This window comes from Chiloscyllium plagiosum, chromosome 11, assembly GCF_004010195.1.
Source record: "Chiloscyllium plagiosum isolate BGI_BamShark_2017 chromosome 11, ASM401019v2, whole genome shotgun sequence".
NCBI classification, from domain to species: Eukaryota; Metazoa; Chordata; class Chondrichthyes; order Orectolobiformes; family Hemiscylliidae; genus Chiloscyllium; species Chiloscyllium plagiosum.
The window spans coordinates 1,385,610-1,404,992 of NC_057720.1; the positions used below are offsets into that span (position 1 = coordinate 1,385,610).

Here is a 19,383-nt window from a genome sequence, read left to right on the forward strand (position 1 = left end):
GCTTCACAGGAGGCTCCCAAGCACTGAGGATGTCACCAAGACAGGGGACGAAACGCCTGCAACACAAATTCCCAGCTCGGAGAACAGAACCACAACAACGAGCACCCGAGCTACAAATCTTCGCACAAACTTTGAAGGGAATTCCAGCATTTTGACCCAGTGACAGTAGAAGAACGGTGATATATTTCCAAGTCAGGATGGTGAGTGACTTGAAGAGGAATGTGCAGGTAGTGGTGTTCCCATGTATCTGTTGCCATTGATCTTCTATATTGAAGTGGTCATGTATTTGGAGGTTCCGTTGAAGGATCTTTGGTGAATTTCTGCACAGCATCTTGTAGATAGCACACACTGTTGCTATTGAGCGTCAGTGGTGAAGAGAATGGATGCTTGTGGATGTGATGCTAATCAAGTGGGCTGCTTTATCCTGGATGGTGTCGAGCTTCTTGAGTGTTGTTGGAGCTGCACTAATTCAGGCAAGTGGGGAGTATTCCATCACACTCCTGTCTTGTTGATGGGGAAAGTGAGGAATGCAGATACTGGAGATCAAAGTCAAGAATGGGGTGCTGGAAAAGCACAGAAGGCCAGGCAGTATCCGAAGAGCAGGAGAATCGACGTTTCTGGCAAGAATCCTTCATCAGGAATTGATAATGAAGGATTCTTGCTCAAAACGTCAATTCTCCTGCTCCTTGGATGCTGCCTGATCTGTTCTGCTTTTCCAGCACCCACCCTTGACCTTGTAGACTGGGGACAGGTTTTGAGGAGGCTAAAGTCTGATCTGCTCCTGCAGCCACTGCATTTATATGAATAGTCCAGTTTAATTTCTGGTCAATGCCAAACACCCAGGATGTTGACAGTGGAGGGATTCAGTGATGGTAATGCCACTGAATGCCAAATGGCGATAGTTTGATTATCTCTCTTGGAGTAAGTCCCTGCCTGGCATTCATGTGGCATGAATTTCATTTACATTTTATCATTGCAAGCCAGGGTATTGTGAAGGTCTTGCTGCATTTTAACATGAACTGTTTCTATATCTGAGGAGTCATGATTGGTGCTGAATATTATGCAATCATCAGCAAATATGCCCACTTCTGACTTTATGGTAGAGGCAAGGTTCATGATGAAACAGCTGAATATGGTTGGACCTAGAGCACTATCCTGAAGAACTCCTGCAGAGATGTCTTGGAGCTGAGATGACTGACCTCCAACAAATACAACTATCTTCCTATGTGCCAGGGATGACTCCCAATTAATGCACAGTCTTTCTCCCAATTCATATTGATGCCAGTTTTGCTAGGGTCCCTTTGATTGATATTTCAATCAAATCTGTAATGAGGTCAGGAGATGAATGGCCCTGGCAGAATCCAAACTGGGTGTCGCTGAGCAGATTATTGCTGAGAAGGTGCTGCTTGATAGCACTGTTGATGACACTTTGCATCACTTTACTGATGGTTAAGGCTAGACTGGTTGGGTGGTAATTGGCTTGGTTGGACTTGCCCTGCTTTTTTGTGTACAAGACATACCTGGAAAAGTTTCTATATTATTGGGTAGATGCCAGTGTTGAAGCTGTACTGTAACAGCCTGGCTAGGGATGCAGCAACGTCTGGAGCGTAGGTTTTCAATACTATTGTCGGAATGTTGTCAGAATCCACAGCCTTTATAGTAACAAATCCCTCCAACTGTTTCTTGATTTCACATGAAGGGAATTGAATTGGCTGAATTGGCATGTGTGATGGTGGGGACCTTTGGAAGATGCCAAGATAATAATGTCTGTTATCCTCAATGTTCCTTAACAGCTGTCCATCAGATCACTCTTTTGTGCTGTCTATTGTACCCAAAGAAGAGCCACTCTGGAGCAAGGTGTTAGGTGTAGCACCGTGGCTGGCACTCTTCCTCCTAGATCAGGAGGTTATTGGTTCACCCAGATCAGGCAACACACATTCCTGGCCGGCATTCCCACTGCAGTGTGAGGGACTGTCACATGGTTAGGTGGTCAGTATACAGAGTGTAGTCCTCTGTCAGAGGTGCTGTCTTTTGGATGAGATTAAACAGAGACCATGTGTTCCCTCACAGATAATGTACTGTAAAAGATTCCATGGAATCTTGGTTAAATATGCAGTTCTTCCCAACATCCTAGGGCCAAATTTTATCCCTGAACCAACATCACTAAAATAGTCCATTGCTTATGGAAACTAGCTGTGTGTAAATTGGCTATTGCATTTCTCTTATTCTAACTGTAACTACATTTCAAAAAGTACTTCACTAACTGTAATGCTCTTTTGGATGTTATGAGGTCATGAAATGAGCTGTATAAATGCAAGCTCTTTCTTTTTATACAGTTTGATTGCTTGCAATGGACAGGATCAAAGACATAAGCAACACCATCCTTCTGAGTGCCAGGAGACAGAAATAAGACTGACAGTATAGCCAGCAACACTGAGTCTTTATTCATTCTGCTAACTCTTGTCGTTTGGAAACCATGAAGCCTTAGGAAATGTAAACACTGTGAAATGCATGACCAATGGAGATTTTGAAGTGCTGGATCTGTACCTTGATCTTATCAATGTAGCCAGTCTCCCTGTGGTTGAAAGTCTTGTGAGCTCCATTCTTTTGAACCAGACTGAGTCCTTCCTGAGTCCCAGCTGTCCCAAGAACCTTCAGGCCGTAGGCTCTGGCAATCTGGCACGCTGCTATCCCAACCTGAAACTCAGCACAACAATTATGCACTACCTTTCATGGAAGCAGCTTCTTAACTTCATGAGCCAACTCATTCCAACCAAACACAATACCTCCATTCTCCAACTGCCGTAAGCAAGCAAGCAAGCACAGAAATCCAAATTCCAATTACTATTTTCCTCCTGACTGTATTTCTGATTTCACATTGAGTTTTTTTTTGTGCACGCACATTTGAGTCAGGGAAAGGAGCACCAAGATCATACTATGCAATATTAATAAGTCAATGGGATTGTCTAAAATGATTTAGAGAAAGTGACTCATCAGCATTACCAGAAATAAAATGGAGTCATTTTATAAAAAGGTGACACCAACATCAGTAAAGTGATTTCAAACATGGACACATGCAACAAAATATATTGGGTCTACATGGATCTAATTGGTAACTCTTCCAAAGAATTGTCACCGCAGGATAGGCTGAATGGTTTATTCCTGCAGTTTGCAATTCGAACAGATTTATAATACGATTATGATAAAATACTGCAATAGATCAACTCAACTATTTTTTTTTTTAAATCATTTACAGCTTGTAGGTGTTGCTGGCATGAGTATCTTTTATTTCCTATCCTAAACAGCCTTTGAAAAGGTGGTCCAGAGTGTGGTGCTGGAAAAGCACAGCAGGTCAGGCAGCATCCCAGAAGCAGGAGAAATAACGTTTCAGGCAAAAGCCCTTCATCAGAAATGGTTCATCAGGAATTTGAAAAGGTGATGATGAGCAATCTTCTTGAATTTCTTCAAGCATAGTTGAAGTAATTTGCTCAGCATTTCAGAGGGTAGTTAAAAATGAACCATTTGCTGTAGGTCTGGAGTCATGGACAGGTCAGGACAAGTAAGGGCAGCAGGTCTTCTTCCTTAAAGGTCGTGATGAAATGTGAACTTGTGTCTCTGCATCATTGGCCCTGGCCTCTGGATTCCCAGCCCATTCTTCGCCCCATAGATTTTATTTAAAATGGGAGCAATTTGGGTTGAAGAGAGAAAGAATAAGTCTTCTGGTTCAGGAGTTGGAAATGAAACATCAGTTGAAAAACTGCCATAAAAATTTAGGAGAGGATGAGAGGACATTTGTTTTTCACAAAATGTGGTTGGAATATGAGCTTTAGCACAGGAAGAGTTTTAGATACAGACAACAATTCAGGGAAAGTACTTAAGTTCGGGAAGATGGAGGGCTTTAACTGAAAAGCAAGGAAGAAAGATAAATAGCAAAGAAGCAGTACAGACACAATGAGTTAAATGGCCTCTGTGTAATAACATTAGGTGACCCAAAAAGGTTTTCACCCGAGTGTGAAAATACAAAGTTTGGCTCATTCTCCTCTTCCAATTACATGCATAGACATGTAGAATAATTGCATGGGTCTCTGGTGTTGCCTGAAGCCTTACTGTCTCTCAGAAATACTATTAGGTTACACGAGGGACTGGGGGAAGGAGGAAGAAGAGGTCAAAGAGATGCACAATATATATGTATCAATGTAGAAATGCTATTTCTTACTTTGCTAGACAAAAATATACACATTCATCTGTGGAGGGGTTCTTCCTGAGAACCTCCAGACAAGGAGCTTTCCCCAGTTAAAACAGTATAGGCAAGAGTCAACGCAGCCAGAGGCAGAGTGGATTGGCGTTAGAACTACCCTCTTGTTACCACACCAGCTGCCACATTCCAAGTTTAACAGAACTGAGAGAAGGTAAGCCTAAAAGCCAAGTGGAAGAGGGGGATATGTTGGAAGTTGGGTGGAGTAGGGGAGGGTCTCATATGAGAAATGGGATGAGGTAGTAGGTAGATGTGTGGGGGATAGAATAGCAGGATAGTGGTGAGGGTGTAGACTAAATTGTTGGGATTTTGGGGGATTGAAGGTTAAGCTGCTGAGTTGATGGTCTTGAGGATTCAGATGTACATTTTCTAGAGTACGCCCGGTCTACAACTAACTGGAAACTAGAAGATCTGGATGAAGGAGCTTGAAATTGAAGGAGTCAAAGCAGGGAATTGCAATTTGCGTTGAAGGTTCAGGACAGCCTGTGCTTAGGGAAAAGATCGGCGTGCAGTAATGACAGTGTTAGACAAGATTTTGGCAATCCCAAAAATATTATTTGCTCTAAAGTTCTCAGACATTTATGAAAATCCAGTTCAGGTAGGAAAATAATGCAGCTTACCCCTCCACTTGCTCCATGAATTAGAACAGTTTCTCCAGCCTTCACATGGGCTCTGAAAGAGAAAGGAGTTCCACTGAGAGAATATCCGTTTGGCCTGCATCCAAAACTAGAATCAAAGCCGGTGACCAGTCAATTCAGATGCTGTGAGTGCCACTCCCTCTGATTTCTGTCAAAACGGTAGAGATTGGGCAGTAAATCCAACTCAGTAAGTGTGGAAATCCACACAATTTAGGCTCCCATTCCTTCCAGCACAGAAAATGAAGGGCTGATCGAATCAAGGTGGCCAGGTCAATTGAAGGATTCAATAATGTAGACATTTTCTCTCCATTTCCTCTGGTGGAAGAATCCAGAACAAAGACACGGAATCAAAACATTAGAGCCACACCATTGTTCAGGGGCTAAATCAGGAAAGCACTTCACACATTTCTCCCTCCAAAGACCTTTGAGTTGGGACATAATTGAAAATTTCAAAACTGACATTAATAATTTTTGTTAAGCAAAGTTACTAAATGTTGCAGAATCAAATCGGTCCAATGGAGTTAAGATACAAACCAACCATCTTTGAACCTAATGGGGGAAGAGGCTCAAAAAGCTGAACCGTCTCTTCCGGTTCCTGTGTTCTGAATCGTAAGAAGAGTTCTTGTCTGGACAACTTCTTGTCAATTTCTCTCTGTTCACTTCATTTTTTATCAAACATAAAATAAATAATAAAACCAGGAGATAATCAAAATTGTAAATGAATTGCACCTTCTTGACGACAGAATTAAAGTTGCAGTTTACAAGGTATAGTAAGCCACACAATGACAGAGTTATGACGAATGCTAGCTAATGCTGAAAGGGTTTAATCTGAATAATTATCAGTTTTAATTAGTGTCTGTCATCATCTCCTGAACTGTTTTTAATCACTTGAAAGAAACGATGTTGCTGGGAATGGAGACTTTGATATAAAAATAAATTGGAAAGACTGGGACTTCATTCACTGGAATGTAGGAAGTTGAGGGGTGACCTTATTGAGGTTTATAAAATCATGAGGGACATAAGATAAGGTGAATGACAAAGATCTTTTCCCTAGGGTTGGTGAGTTCAAAACTAGGGGGCACAGTTTTAAAGAGAGAGGAGAAAGATTTAAAAAGGAAATGAGAGGCAATTTTTTTTTTACACAGAAGTGGTTAGTGTGTGGAATGAACTGCCAAAGAAAGTAGTGGATGCAGGTACAATTACAACGTTTAAAAGACATTTGGATAAGTTCATGAATTGGAATGTTTTGGAAGGATCTGGGCAAGTGGGATTAGTTTAGTTTAGGAATGTGGTCGGCGTGTACTGGTTGGATCAAAGGGTCTGTTTCCATGCTATATGACTCTATGAGAGAAATATATCATGGTATCTTTTCTCCTTCATTAGACCTGCATTTTCTGTGTCCTCTTACTTCAGAATATTGCATGGCTATGAGGGGCAGAAAGGATCAAATTGTATTGTTTATCAACTATGTGTTTATAGATATTAAATACTGCAGGGTACTGTGGCTGAGCGTCCATCTAAAATAGAGTTTTATAAATTGGTTGCCCGCTTTTGCTTTTGTTGACTATCAAAATAGAGATCTGATAGTTTCTAATATACTGTTGCACTCTGTATTGGTTCATTTGATGTAAGTGGTACTGAAATTGAAACCACAAGATCTAGAGCACGAAGGTAATGAAAATGTAACTCCTGCAATGCTGTGATATCACTCACCATAAATTACAGTCGACATAATTTTAAGGCACTGGTGATTCCATACCTGGAAAACTGTGTGCGGCTTTGGTCTCTTTACTTAGGAAGGACATACTTGTCCTTGAGGGAGTTCAAGAAAAATTGGCTCACAAACCGAGTTCCTGGGATTAGTGATTATCTCTTGAGGATACATTGTGTAGACTAGACCTATCGCCTTCCAAGCTACCTTCCCGCTAGCCCCACCCATTTATCTCTCAGCCCCCTTGGGGCCCCCCCCACATTTCTGATGAAGGGCTTATGCCAGAAATGTCGACTCTCCTGCTCCTCGGATGCTGCCTGACCTGCTGTGCTTTACCAATGCCACACACTTTGACTCTCCTAAACTTCAAGGAGAAAGTGAGGACAGCAGATGCTGGAGAGCAGAGTCGAGAGGGCATATGCCCTTCATCAGATTTATCTCTAATATTTATGGTAATTTAGAAGAAAGAGAGATTATCTCATTGAAACTCTTAAAAATCTTAGGGGCAGGCCAGGTAATGAGAAAATATTTCTCCAATATAAAAAATAATCACTCATGGGATGTGGGCATTGTTGGCTGGGACAGCATTTATTGCCTATCTCAGTTACCCTTGAGGAGGTGGTGGTGAACTGCCTTCTTGAAATGCTGCAGTCCACCTGCTCTGGGTAGACCAACAATGCTGCTTGGGAGGGAAATCCAGGATTTGATCCACTGACACAGAAGAAATAGTGATATATTTCTAAGTCCGGATGGTGGGTGGCTTGCACTGGAATTTGCAGGGGATGGTGTTCCCATGTATCTGCTGCCCTGTCCTTCTATATGGCAGTAGTTGTGGATTTTCAAAGTGTTATCTGAAGAGCTTTAGTGAATTTCTGCAGTGCATCTTGTAAATGGTACACACTGCTGCTACTGAGCTTGATGTGGAGGGCTCGAATGTTTGTGGATGTGGTGTCAATCAAGCGGACTGCTTTGTCCTGGATGGTGTCAAGCTTCTTGAGTGTTGTTGGAGCTATACCCATCCAGGTACTTGGGGAGTATTTCATCACACTCCTGGCTTGTCCCTTCAAGATGATGGACAGGCAATGGGGAATCAGTAGATGTATTAGTCACTGCAGTATTCCTAGCATCTGAACTGCTGTTGCAGTCACTGTATTTATATGGTTAGTCCAGTTGAGTTTCTGGTTAATGGTAATTACCAGGATGATGATAGTGGGGGATTCAGTGATGGCAATGCCATTCAATGTTAATGGGCAATGGTTAGATTGTCTGTCGTTGTCTGGCATTTGAGCGGAACAAATGTTATTTGCAATATAAAGGGACTTGGGGGTACATGTGCATGAAGCACAGAAAGCCAGCACAAAGGTGCAGCAGGTAATCAGGAAGGCTAATAGAATAGTGGCCCTTATTTCAGGGGCTTAGAGGACAAGAATAGGGAATTCTTACTGCAACTGTACAAGGTGCTAGTGAGTTGAAACTTTATTGCTGGAACAGCACAGCAGGTCAGGCAGCATCCAGGGAACAGGAGATTCGACGTCCCCTGAGGTGATGAGGTTATGGACGGTGCTAGTGAGACCACATTGGGTGTACTATGATCAATTTTGGTCCCTTTATTTAAGAAAATATATCAATTCATTGGACGCAATTCAGAGAAGGTTCATTAGATTGATCTCCAGACTTTACCGATTAGAATTTAAAAGAATGAGAGGTGATTTCATTTGAAAAGTATAGGATTCTTAAGGGGCTTGACAGGGGCTTGACAGGGTAAATACTGAGAGGATGTTTCTCCTCATGGAACAGTCTAGGACTGGAGGACATTGTCTCAGAATCAAGGGGCACAAATTAAGACTGAGTTGAGGAAGAATTTCTTTTCTCAGAGGGTTGTGAGTCTTTGGAATTCCTTGCTACAGAGAGCTCTGGGGGCCGAGGCCTCGTGTGTATTGAAGACTGAGATAGATAGATTCTTAATCAGTTGGGGGATCAAGAGTTATGGAAAAGGGTAGGAAAGTGGATGCAAGGAGTGTCAGATCAGCCATGATCCAATTGAATGGGAAGCAGGCTCAAGGGCCAAACTACTCCTTCTGTTTCTATTTTGATGGTCTTATGCTAAATGTTAGTTGCCACTTTTCAGGTCAAACCTGAAAATCATCCAGATCATGCTGCATTTGGACATAAACTGCCTAGTATCTGAACAGTTGCAAATAGACTGTAAGGGATCAGTCATTTGGGGCTGAGTTAAGGAGGAATTTTTTCAGTTAGAGATATGTAAACCTTTAGAATTCTTATCCCATAGAGCTGTAGTTACTCAGTAATCCGAGTATATTCAAATCAAAGGTTGATAAATTCTTGGGTGCTAAGTGAATTAAAGGATCTGAGGATATTGCTGAAAGGTGTAATTGGGATAGCAGATTAACCATGATCTTCTTGTCATTGGATCTGACTCAAAGGACCAAACGGCTATCCCTGATCCTCTTTTTGATGGTGCTGTATATTTATGGTTGCCTTACTTGTGGAAGAGTGCTCGATATGCAGTGAAGTAAGGAATTCCAATAGCTGATCCTTGCTTGTAGTTAAGATTTTCTGGCAAGGGGTAAACACGGTTCTCTGAAGAAACTGTATACTCAGCATATCCACCAGTGATGGTTCCACATGTGAAAACACGGTCCCCTTTCTATGTTGGAGCAAGAAGGACAGATTTATTGAAAACAGCTTCATTTTAAATCTGTTCAAATTATTAAAAACGTCCCAATTTGCTAAAAATATATCATAGTAAAACCAATGCTCCATAATATACTAAAATTGTCAAGCTTGTGCATGCCATCTAACATGTTTTCAATATAACTTCTACTGTATTGATGGAAACTGCCTACGTAAACATGCCAATCTGCAAGTATATCCTCCTGTCTGAAGAGGTGTTGAAGTTTTGTGTTTGCCAGCTTCTGATACTTCACAGGAAACCTAATGCTACGACAAACTTGCTTCAAGTTTAATATAAACTATAAATAATATTAACTTAGAAGTTGGTAAGTTGAAAAAAAAAGACAGAAAATGGGGGAAACACATCAAATTTGCATATCCCGGTTCAGTTATCCAACATTCTTTTAATCTAGCTTTGACAAAGGGTCAGTTAGGCTCGAAACATCAGCTCTTTTCTCTCCTTACAGATGCTGCCAGACCTGCTGAGATTTTCCAGCATTTTCTCTTTTGGTTTCAGATTCCAGCATCCGCAGTAGTTTGCTTTTATTCTTTTAACCTCATTCACCCAAAGCTCTGCTTAGCCTGAATACCTAACGTGCAGCCTATGACTGTTTCACATAAAATCACTTGCTGTAATAAATTTCATTCAAACAGAACCCACAAAATACATGCCTCTGGAGGACTTACCTAGACTTAAACTTACTTCCTTTGGAATTGCATGGGACAATGGGCAGCAAGACTCAATCCATCACAATATTTTTCATTCCAATCCAGGTTGTGTCCTATTCTTGAAGGTCCTGCTTAAGTGTACTTCTGTCAGGTCTTGTTTGCCTGGCCAGATCACTATTCCCATCTGGTGGTGTCCATTCAATTGCCATTCTGGTGAAGAATATGTTCAGGTGGTGAACTTTGTATCCCACTATCTGTTATCTCTCTGTGATGGTGACCTGAGGGGGCTTCTGACCACTCCTGTGTGGTGCTTCTTCATTGCTGGTGGTGTCTCTACAAGTGATGCCTCGGATCTTACGTATGCAACATTGGTGGAAAACATCCAACTTATCTGACACTTTTGATGCTATCTTCCATTTCTTGCTGGCATAGATTGCAGTTGGTTCACCTACAGATGTAAACACGGCTTCATGGCCACGTTGATGCTGTTGGATATCCAAACCATGTGGAGTTGCTGAAAGATTGATAGTGCTCAGCTAATTTTTCTGTGGACATAGTCAAAAATCACATGACAACGAATTATAGTCCAATAGGTTTATTTGAAACAGCTAACGAGAGAGATTTGATTCTGTTGGACTATAACCTCGTGTCATGTGATTTTTTTACATTGTCCACTCTAGTCCAACACTGGCACCTCCACATCAGTTCTTCTGTGGACATCGATCAATGCATCGACCTCCCTGCAGTTGTTGGTTCCTAGGTAAAGGAGAGTGTGAGGCTGCACATACTGGAGATCAGAGTCAAAATGTGTGGCACTGGAAAAGCACAGCAGGCCAGCAGTATCGGAGAAGCAGGAGAGTCGACATTTCAGTCATAAGCCCTTCATCAGGAATGTGGGGGCTAGGGCAGCAAAGGGGGCTTACAGATAAATGGGAGGGGGGTGGGGCTGGGGGAAAGAGCTTGGAAGGTGATAGGTAGATGAAGGTGGGGTGTGATGGTGATAGGTTGGAGTGAGGATGGAACATTGTACATAGAACTTTACAGTGCAGTACAGGCTGTTCGGCCCTTGATGTTGCACTGACCTGCAAAATTAATCTGATGCCCATCTAACCTACACCGTTCCATTATTATCCATACGTATGCCCAATGACCATTTAAAGGTGCTGGGTGCTCTGCTTTTTGTCATTGATATAAATGATTTGGATGAGAGCATAAGAGGTATGGTTAGTAAGTTTGCAGATGACACCAAAATCGGAGGTGTAGTGGACAGGGAAGTTAAGAGGTATGGTTAGTAAGTGTGCAGATGACACCAAAATTGGAAGTGCAGTGGACAGCGAAGAAGGTTACCTCAGATTACAACAGGATCTTGATCAGATGGGCCAATGGGCTGAGAAGTGGCAGGTGGAGTTTAATTCAGATAAATGCGAGGTGCTGCATTTTTTGGGAAAGCAAATCGTAGCAGGACTTATACACCTAATGGTAAGCTCCGAGGGAATGTTGCTGAACAAAGAGACCTTGGAGTGCAGATTCATAGCTTCTTGAAAGTCGAGTCGCAGGTAGATAGGATAGTGAAGAAGGCGTTTGGTATGCTTTCCTTTATTGGTCAGAGTATTGAGTACAGGATTTGAGCTATAAGGAGTGGCTGAACAGGCTGGGGCTGTTTTCCCTGGAGTGTCGGAGGCTGAGGGGTGACCTTATAGAGGTTTACAAAATTATGAAGGGCACAGAACCTGGAACACAGAAAAGTACAGCACAGAACAGGCCCTTAGTCCCACGATGTTATGCCGAGACTTAATCCTAATGTAAAATATAGTAACTTAACCTACGCACCCCTCAACTCACTGCTATTCATGTGCATGTCCAGCAGTCACTTAAATGTCCCTAATGACTTCGCTTCCACCATCATCGCTGGCAACGTATTCCATGCATTCACAACTCTCTGCGTAAAGAACCTACCTCTGATGTTTCCTTTATACCTTCCTCCTAATATCTTCAAACTATGACTTCTCTTACCAATCAATCCTGCCCTGGGGAAAAGTCTCTGGCTATTGACTCTATCTATTCCTCTCATTATTTTGTACACCTCTATCAGGTCTCCTCTCTTCCTCCTTCTCTCCAGAGAGAAAAGTCCGAGCTTATTCAACCTTTCTTCATACAGCAAGCCCTCCAGTCCAGGCAGCATTATGGTAAACCTTCTTTGCACCCTCTCCAAAGCCTCTGCACCTTTCCTATAGTAGGACGACCAGAACTGGACACAATATTCCAAGTGTGGTCTCACCAGGGACTTGTAGAGCTGCAGCAAAACCTCACAGTGCTTAAACTCGATCCCCCTGTTAATGAAAGCCAAAGCACCATTTGCTTTCTTAACAACCCTATCCACTTGGGTGGCAACTTTGAGGGATCTATGTACTATTTATAAAAACTACAAAGAGCAGAGGCCCAATAACAGAGCCCTGTGGGAGCCCACTCAACACTGTCCTCCAGGCAGAGTACTGTCCATCTACAACCACTCTCTGCCTTCTGTCAGCCAGCCAATTCTGAATCCAGATAGCCAAATCTCTCTGTATCCCATACTTCCCGACTTTATGAATGAGCCTACCATGGGCAACCCAATCAAATGCCTTGCTGAAGTCCATATACACCACATCCACTGCTCCACTGTCATCGATCTGTCTTGACACCTCCTCAAGATTTGTGAGGCATAACCTGCCCCTCACAAAGCTGACTGCCTTTAATCACACTATGCTTTGCCAAATAGTCATAAATCCTATCCCTCAGAATTCTTTCCACAACTTTGCTGACCACAGACGTAAGACTGACTGGTCTGTAATTGCCAGGGATTTCCCTATTACCCTTCTTGAAAAGTGGAACAACATTCGCCTCCTTCCAATCCTCCGGTACGACTCCCGCTGAGAGTGAGGAGGCAAATATCCTCACCAGCAGCTTAGCAATCTCCTTTCTTGTTTCGCGGAGCAGCCTAGGATAAATGTGGTCAGGCCCTGGGGACTTATCAATCTTAATGTTTTCCAAAATTTCTAGCACATCAACTTCATCAATCTTGATCTGGTCAAGACTGTTTCTCAGCTTCTCTAAGTTTTCATTTACAACAAGTTCCCTTTCCTTGGTGAAAACCGAAGCAAAAAACTCATTTATGCTTCCCCTATCTGCTCAGTCTCCACGCACAAGTTCCCTCCACTATCCCTGATTGGCCCTACCTTCTCCCTGATCATTCTCTTATTCTTCACGTATGAGTAAAATGCCTTTGGGTTCTCCCTAATCCATCTTGCCAAGCCTTTTTCGTGTCCTCTCCTGCCTCTCCTTAGTCCATTTTTGAGCTCCTTTCTAGCAAGCCTGTAATCCTCTAAAGCTGCGCTAGATCCTTGCTTCCTCCACCTTGTGTAAGCTGCCTTCTTCCTTTTGATGAGAAGTTCCTCTGTTCTCGTCATCCAAGGTTCCTTAATCTTACCCCTTCTTACCTGTCTCAGAGGAATAAATTTGTACATCACTTGCAACAACTGCCCCTTAAATAGTCTCCACATGTCTGTTGTGCCCTTTCTGTGGAACAATTGCTCCCAGTCTGTACTACCCAACTCCTGTCTGACAGCGTCATAATTTCCTTTTCCCCAATTAAATATCTTCCCTTGGTAACTGCTCCTTTCCCTCTCCATGGCTATGGTAAATGTGAGGCAGTGATGGTCATTGTCACCAAAGTGCTCTCCCACCGCGAGATCTGACACTTGTCCTGGCTCATTGCCGAGCACCAAATCCAAAATGGCCTCTCCCCTCGTCGGCCTGTCTCCATACTGAGTAAGGAAACCCTCCTGAACACACCTGACAAAAACGGCTCCATCCAAACCATCTGCACTTGGGAGGTTCCCGCCGATATTGGAAAAGTTGAAATCACCCAGAACAACAACCCTGCTACTTCTGCATTTTTCCTGAATCTGCTCACCTATGAGATCTTCAATCTTTCTACTGCTATTAGGGGGGTCTGTAGAAAACCCCTAATGCGGTGGCTGTTCCTTGCTGTTCCTAACTTCCACCCATACTGACTCAGTAGACAAACCTTCCTCAATAACCTTTGTTTCTGTAACTGTGATGCTCTCTCTGATTAGCAATGTTACACCCCCTCCTCTTTTTCCACCCTCCCTGTTCTTTTTAAATGTTCTAAACTCTGGAACATCAAACAACCATTCCTGCCCTAGTGAAACCCACGTCTCCATTATGGCCACAACATCGTAGCCCCAAGTACTGATTCATGCTCTCAGTTCATCACTCTTATTCCAGACACTCCTTGCATTAAAGCAGACACACTTTAACAGATCCCTTTGTTTCATCGCGTGAGAAACCTTCCCAATAGATTCACTACATCTTGTCACTGCCCCATCTACAACTACCCTCCATTTCAGACATGTGACTCTGATTCCCACCCCCCTGCCAACTAGTTTAAACCCTCCCGAATCGCACGAGCAAATCTCCCACCCAGGACATTTGTGCCCCTCCAGTTCAGATGCAACCCGTCCTTCATGTACAGGTCCCACCTTCCCCAGAAGGTATCCCAATGGTCTAGGTATCTGAAGCCCTCCCTCCTGCACCAGCCTCACAGCCACGTGTTAAGCTGCATTCGCTGACTGTTCCTCATCTCACTATCCCGTGGCACTGGTAGTAAACCTGAGATCACTATTCTACTCGTCCTGCTCTTCAGCTTCCAACCTAGCTCTCTGTAGTCACTTTTTAGATCCTCAATCCCTTTCCTGGCCATATCATTGGTGCCAATATGTACCACGATTACTGGCTGCTCACCCGCCCCCTTTAAAATCTTGTAAACCCGATTGGCGACATCCCGGACCCTGGCACCAGGGAGGCAACATACCTTCCGGGAGTCCTGTTCCTGACCACAAAACCACCTGTCAATCCGTCAAACTATTGAGTCCCCTACCACTAGCGCTTTTCTATTTTCCCCCCTTCCCTTCTGAGCCACAGTGCCAGGCTCAGTGCCAGAGACCTGACAACTATGGCTTTTCCTGCTGGTAGGCAGTTCCCACCAGCAGTATCCAAAACGGTATACTTAATGTGGAGGGGAACGGCCACAGGGGATCTCTGCTCTGACCGTCGGTTCCCTTTCCCCTCCCTGACAGTAACCCCGCTGTCCTTATCCTGTGTCTGGGGAGTAACCACCTCCCTGTACATCCTCTCAATTTCCCCCTCAGCCTCCCGGATGATCCGTAGTTCATCCAGCTCCAGCTCCAGTTCCCTAACTCGGTTTGAGGAGCTGGAGTTGGGTGCACTTCCTGCAAATGTAGTTGGCAGAGACATGTGAAGTGTCTCTCACCTGCCACATTCTGCAGGAGGAACATGCAAGTGCCCTAACATCCATATCCCGCTACTCTGAAAGCCCACACAGAGACTAAACAAAGGAAGAGAAGAGAAGGAGAAAAAGTGAGAAAATCTGAACTTACCGAGTTTACCAACTCTTAGTAAGGTTCAGGAGGTTGGTGGGAGGGAGGCCCTCCAGTGTAGGGTCTCAGGTTTAGATCTCACCTACTTAAAAATTCCCCAGCAGCCCTCGCTTTTCTCCACCCTCTCTCCTCACTGCTCTGTTCGAACTGGAGGCCCGACTCTCGAGGTGAGTTCCTTTTTAAGTGGGAAAAAAGTGGGGTACAGTCCTGGGACCTCACTATTCACAGACGTACTATTTTTATCTCAATTGTTCCTTGAAGACCCAGTTTAGAAAGTAAACATTCAAATTTTCCATCATATAGTTTCGTAATATTCAGTGTGGTTCCAATCTTAAACTGTCTGTTCTAAATCCTCCAAGGCCATTATAACTTCCTGTTCTATTTAAGAATTACTCATATACAATCTAAGACAGCTGCTTCTCAGCTTCTCAAATGTAAAGACAATTAAACCTGAATCTCTGTGACATCCAAACACTCATATCACTTGCTGAGGGTTAATTGCTGTCCTTGGGCACTGTGCTACAGTGGGCAGTTAGATTCTATGGAGCTCCCCACACTCAGCTTTTCCCTGCTTTAAACACCACACTCAGCTTTTCCCTGCTTTAAACACCCCTTAATCATCTCCTTCATCTTCTTCAGCATCAACATCTGCTCCAGCCATTAGCTTTTACCTTATGCCAAGTCAGATCTTGGCATGAACCTGTCAGCATAATTAAAATGTAAAATATCGAAAGTCTCCTTTTGCTCTTTATCTCTCTTCTGAGCAGGCATCAACTCTTATTTCTGATTTTTTTTGTGTGTGTGCCTCTGTCACTTTCATTTGTCCTTCTGAATCATTTCCACAAATGTTAGGGCTGCCCATAACTGAGAGACACAAAATGGCTGACAGCTAAGCTGTCCCTCTCGCCCTGTAGAAAATGCAGACAATAGATAAACAGAATTAAAAGCCTGCGCCAACATTGAAATGAATCACAAAGGTATCTTTAAGCAGGGGTAATGCCGAGGTAAAAGAGGTTTCTGTACAATCAGCAGCTGCAACTGTTTGTTAGAGACAGTTTAGTAAGAAATGTACAAAGACAGACAGCTTCAAAATTTGTAACAAACATTGAAGAGAAAATTAAACTCCCACAATAACAAACACAGATGAACTAATGGGATTATGGCTCATAAAAATCTAAAAGATCAAACAAGTTCATTAAGTTGTGACAGCATTTGAGTCCCAGTCTTTTCAATGATTGTTCCATTTGGTGAAAGGAGATTAGTCAGGGCAAGGGCAGTAAATCTTATCCCAGAACACAGTATGTAATCAGCATGGTAAAAACAATGACTACAGATGCTGGAAACCAGATTCTGGATTAGTGGTACTGGAAGAGCACAGCAGTTCAGGCAGCATCCAAGGAGCAGGAAAATCGACGTTTCGGGCAAAAGCCCTTCATCAGCCCTTCATCCTTTATTCCTGATGAAGGGCTTTTGCCTGAAACGTCGATTTCGAAGATTTTCGGATGCTGCCTGAATTGCTGTGCTCTTCCAGCACCACTGATCCAGTATGTAATCAGCATGGGTCATAGTGCAGGTCAAAAACAACAGATTAAGACATTTTACAGTAATTAGTTATTTTTTTTGAAACTATTCACAATATTAAAGATAGGTTCTAGTTAAAGATTTCAGATAATCACAAAGATAGATTATAGTATCTATAGGTCTACATATATACCTATATCTAATATACAAAAATCACTAAAAGCATTAGAGGATAAAAATTCAAATAAAAATATACAAGTTAACTAGTCTCAGATAGTAAAGCAGCTCCCTCATCATTAAGGGAAGAAATGAATAATGAATCAGAGCTGGACAGGACGTGTCAACCGTGGGATGTGTATATTATGAGACACATGAGAATAAAACGAGGGATGCCTGATGCACACTGTAAGAAACAGATTAGTCATAACTCATTGGCTAAAGGAGGCTAACAGTAGGGGTAGATATAAAACCTTACTAACTTTATAGTTAAAAATCACACAACACCAGGTTATAGGCCAACAGGTTTATTTGGAAGCACTAGCTTTCAGAGTGCTGCTCCTTCATCAGGTGGGTGTGGAAGATAAGATCATGGTCACAGAATTTATAGCCAAAGAAGTCCAGTGTCAGAGAGATGTGATACAGTAAACAATCTTAGATTAAACCTTTCATCTTTTAGAATGGAATTTGCAGGTTTCTGTTCTTTGATATGTAAATCCCAGAACTTTTTAAATTACATTCTCAAGGTAGCTCAGCTTTTTAAACAGCAAGTGGAAAGTCTGTCTGTGTCCCAATGCTATGTCAGACTGACAAACCCTCTGTATAGTTTTACAGAATTTCACATGGATTCATGTAATTTTTGAGCAAAGTAAAATGTAATTCTGTAAAAACAAATTCACCCATAAGCTTGTGCACATGTCGGAGCGACAGACTGAGTGTGTGAGTGTGAGTACATGTAGTCATAGAGTCATAGAGATGTACAGCATGGAAACAGACCCTTCGGTCCAACCCGTCCATGCCAACCAGATATCCCAACCCAATCTAGTCCCACCTGCCAGCACCCGGCCCATATCCCTCCAAACCCTTCCTATTCATATACCTCCAGGCAGCATCCTGGTAAATCTCCTCTTTACCCTCTCTAAAGCTTCCACATCCTTCCTGTAATTAAGGGACCATAACTGACCACAATATTCCAAATGGGGTCTAACCAGGGCTCGAAAGAGCTGCAGCATAACCTCACAGCTTTAAAACTCAATCCCCAAACTAATGAAATCCAACACAATATATTCCTTCTTAACAAGCCTATCAGCTTGGGTGGCTACTTTGAGGGACCTAGGGACTTGGTAACCAAGATCCTTCTGTTCCTCCACACTGCCAAGGATCCTACCTTTAAACCTGAATTCTGCATTCAAATTCAGTCTTCCAAAATGAATGACTTCACACTTTTCCCAGATTGAACTCCATCTGCCACTTCCCAGCCCACGTCTGCATCATGTCAATGTTCCGTTGCAACCTACAACAGCCCCCCACACTATCAACCACTCCACCAACCTTTGTGTCATTGGGAAACTTACTAACCAACTCTTCCACTCGCACATCCAACTTATTCATAAAATCACAAAGAGCAGAGGTCATGTAACCACTCCCTGCAGAAAACCACTGGTCACTGAGCTCCAGGATGAATGGTTTCGATCTATCATCGCCCTCTGTCTTCTGTGGGCCAGTAATCCCGTATCCAGACAGACAGCTTTCCCTGTATCCCATGCCTCCATACTTTCTGAATGAGCCATAAAGGTGTTTTGTCGCATTCTCAAAAGATTCAATAAGACTTGTAAGGCATGACCTGCCCCTGAAAAAACCATGCTGACTATCTCTGATCAAACTATGATTTCCCAATGAATAATAAATCCTGTCTCTCAGAGTCCTTTCCAATACTCTGCACACCACAGACATCAGACTGACACGTGTGCAATTTTCAGGATTATCCCTACTCCATTTCCTGAACAAGGGAATAATATTTTCCTGCCTCCAATCATTTGGCCCGACTCGAGTGGACAGTGAGGGTGCAAAGGTCATCACCAGGTGCACAGCAATCCACTCTCTCGGTTCCTGTGGGCGGCACGGTGGCACAATGGTTAGCACTGTTGCCTCACAGCGCCAGAGATCCGGGTTCAATTCCCGCCTCAGGCGACTGACTGTGTAGAGTTTGCACGTTCTGCGTGGGTTTCCTCCGGGTGCTCCGGTTTCCTCCCACAGTCCACAGATGTGCAGGGTCAGGTGAATTGGCCATGCTAAATTACCCGTAGTGTTAGGTAAGGGGTAAATGTAGGGGTATGGGTGGGTTCGCTTCGGTGGGTCGGTGTGGACTTGTTGGGCCGAAGGGCCTGTTTCCACACTGTATTGTAATCTGTAATCTAATCAATGTGGTGAACTTCTGTC

The 19,383-nt window shown here is 43.1% G+C and overlaps 1 protein-coding gene across 3 annotated transcripts in view; it reads right to left on the minus strand.

The window, feature by feature from the left end:
* cryz (crystallin, zeta (quinone reductase)) overlaps positions 1-19,383 on the minus strand; it is a 73,292-nt gene that overhangs the window by 15,802 nt on the left and 38,107 nt on the right. For all 3 annotated transcript variants that reach the window (XM_043698551.1, XM_043698550.1, XM_043698552.1), the window contains 3 exons: positions 9,109-9,272; positions 4,876-4,927; positions 2,548-2,697 (listed from right to left, as the gene is read on the minus strand). In XM_043698551.1, coding sequence (XP_043554486.1) covers positions 2,548-2,697; positions 4,876-4,927; positions 9,109-9,272 — 366 coding nt within the window. The remainder of the gene's footprint in view (positions 1-2,547; positions 2,698-4,875; positions 4,928-9,108; positions 9,273-19,383) is intronic.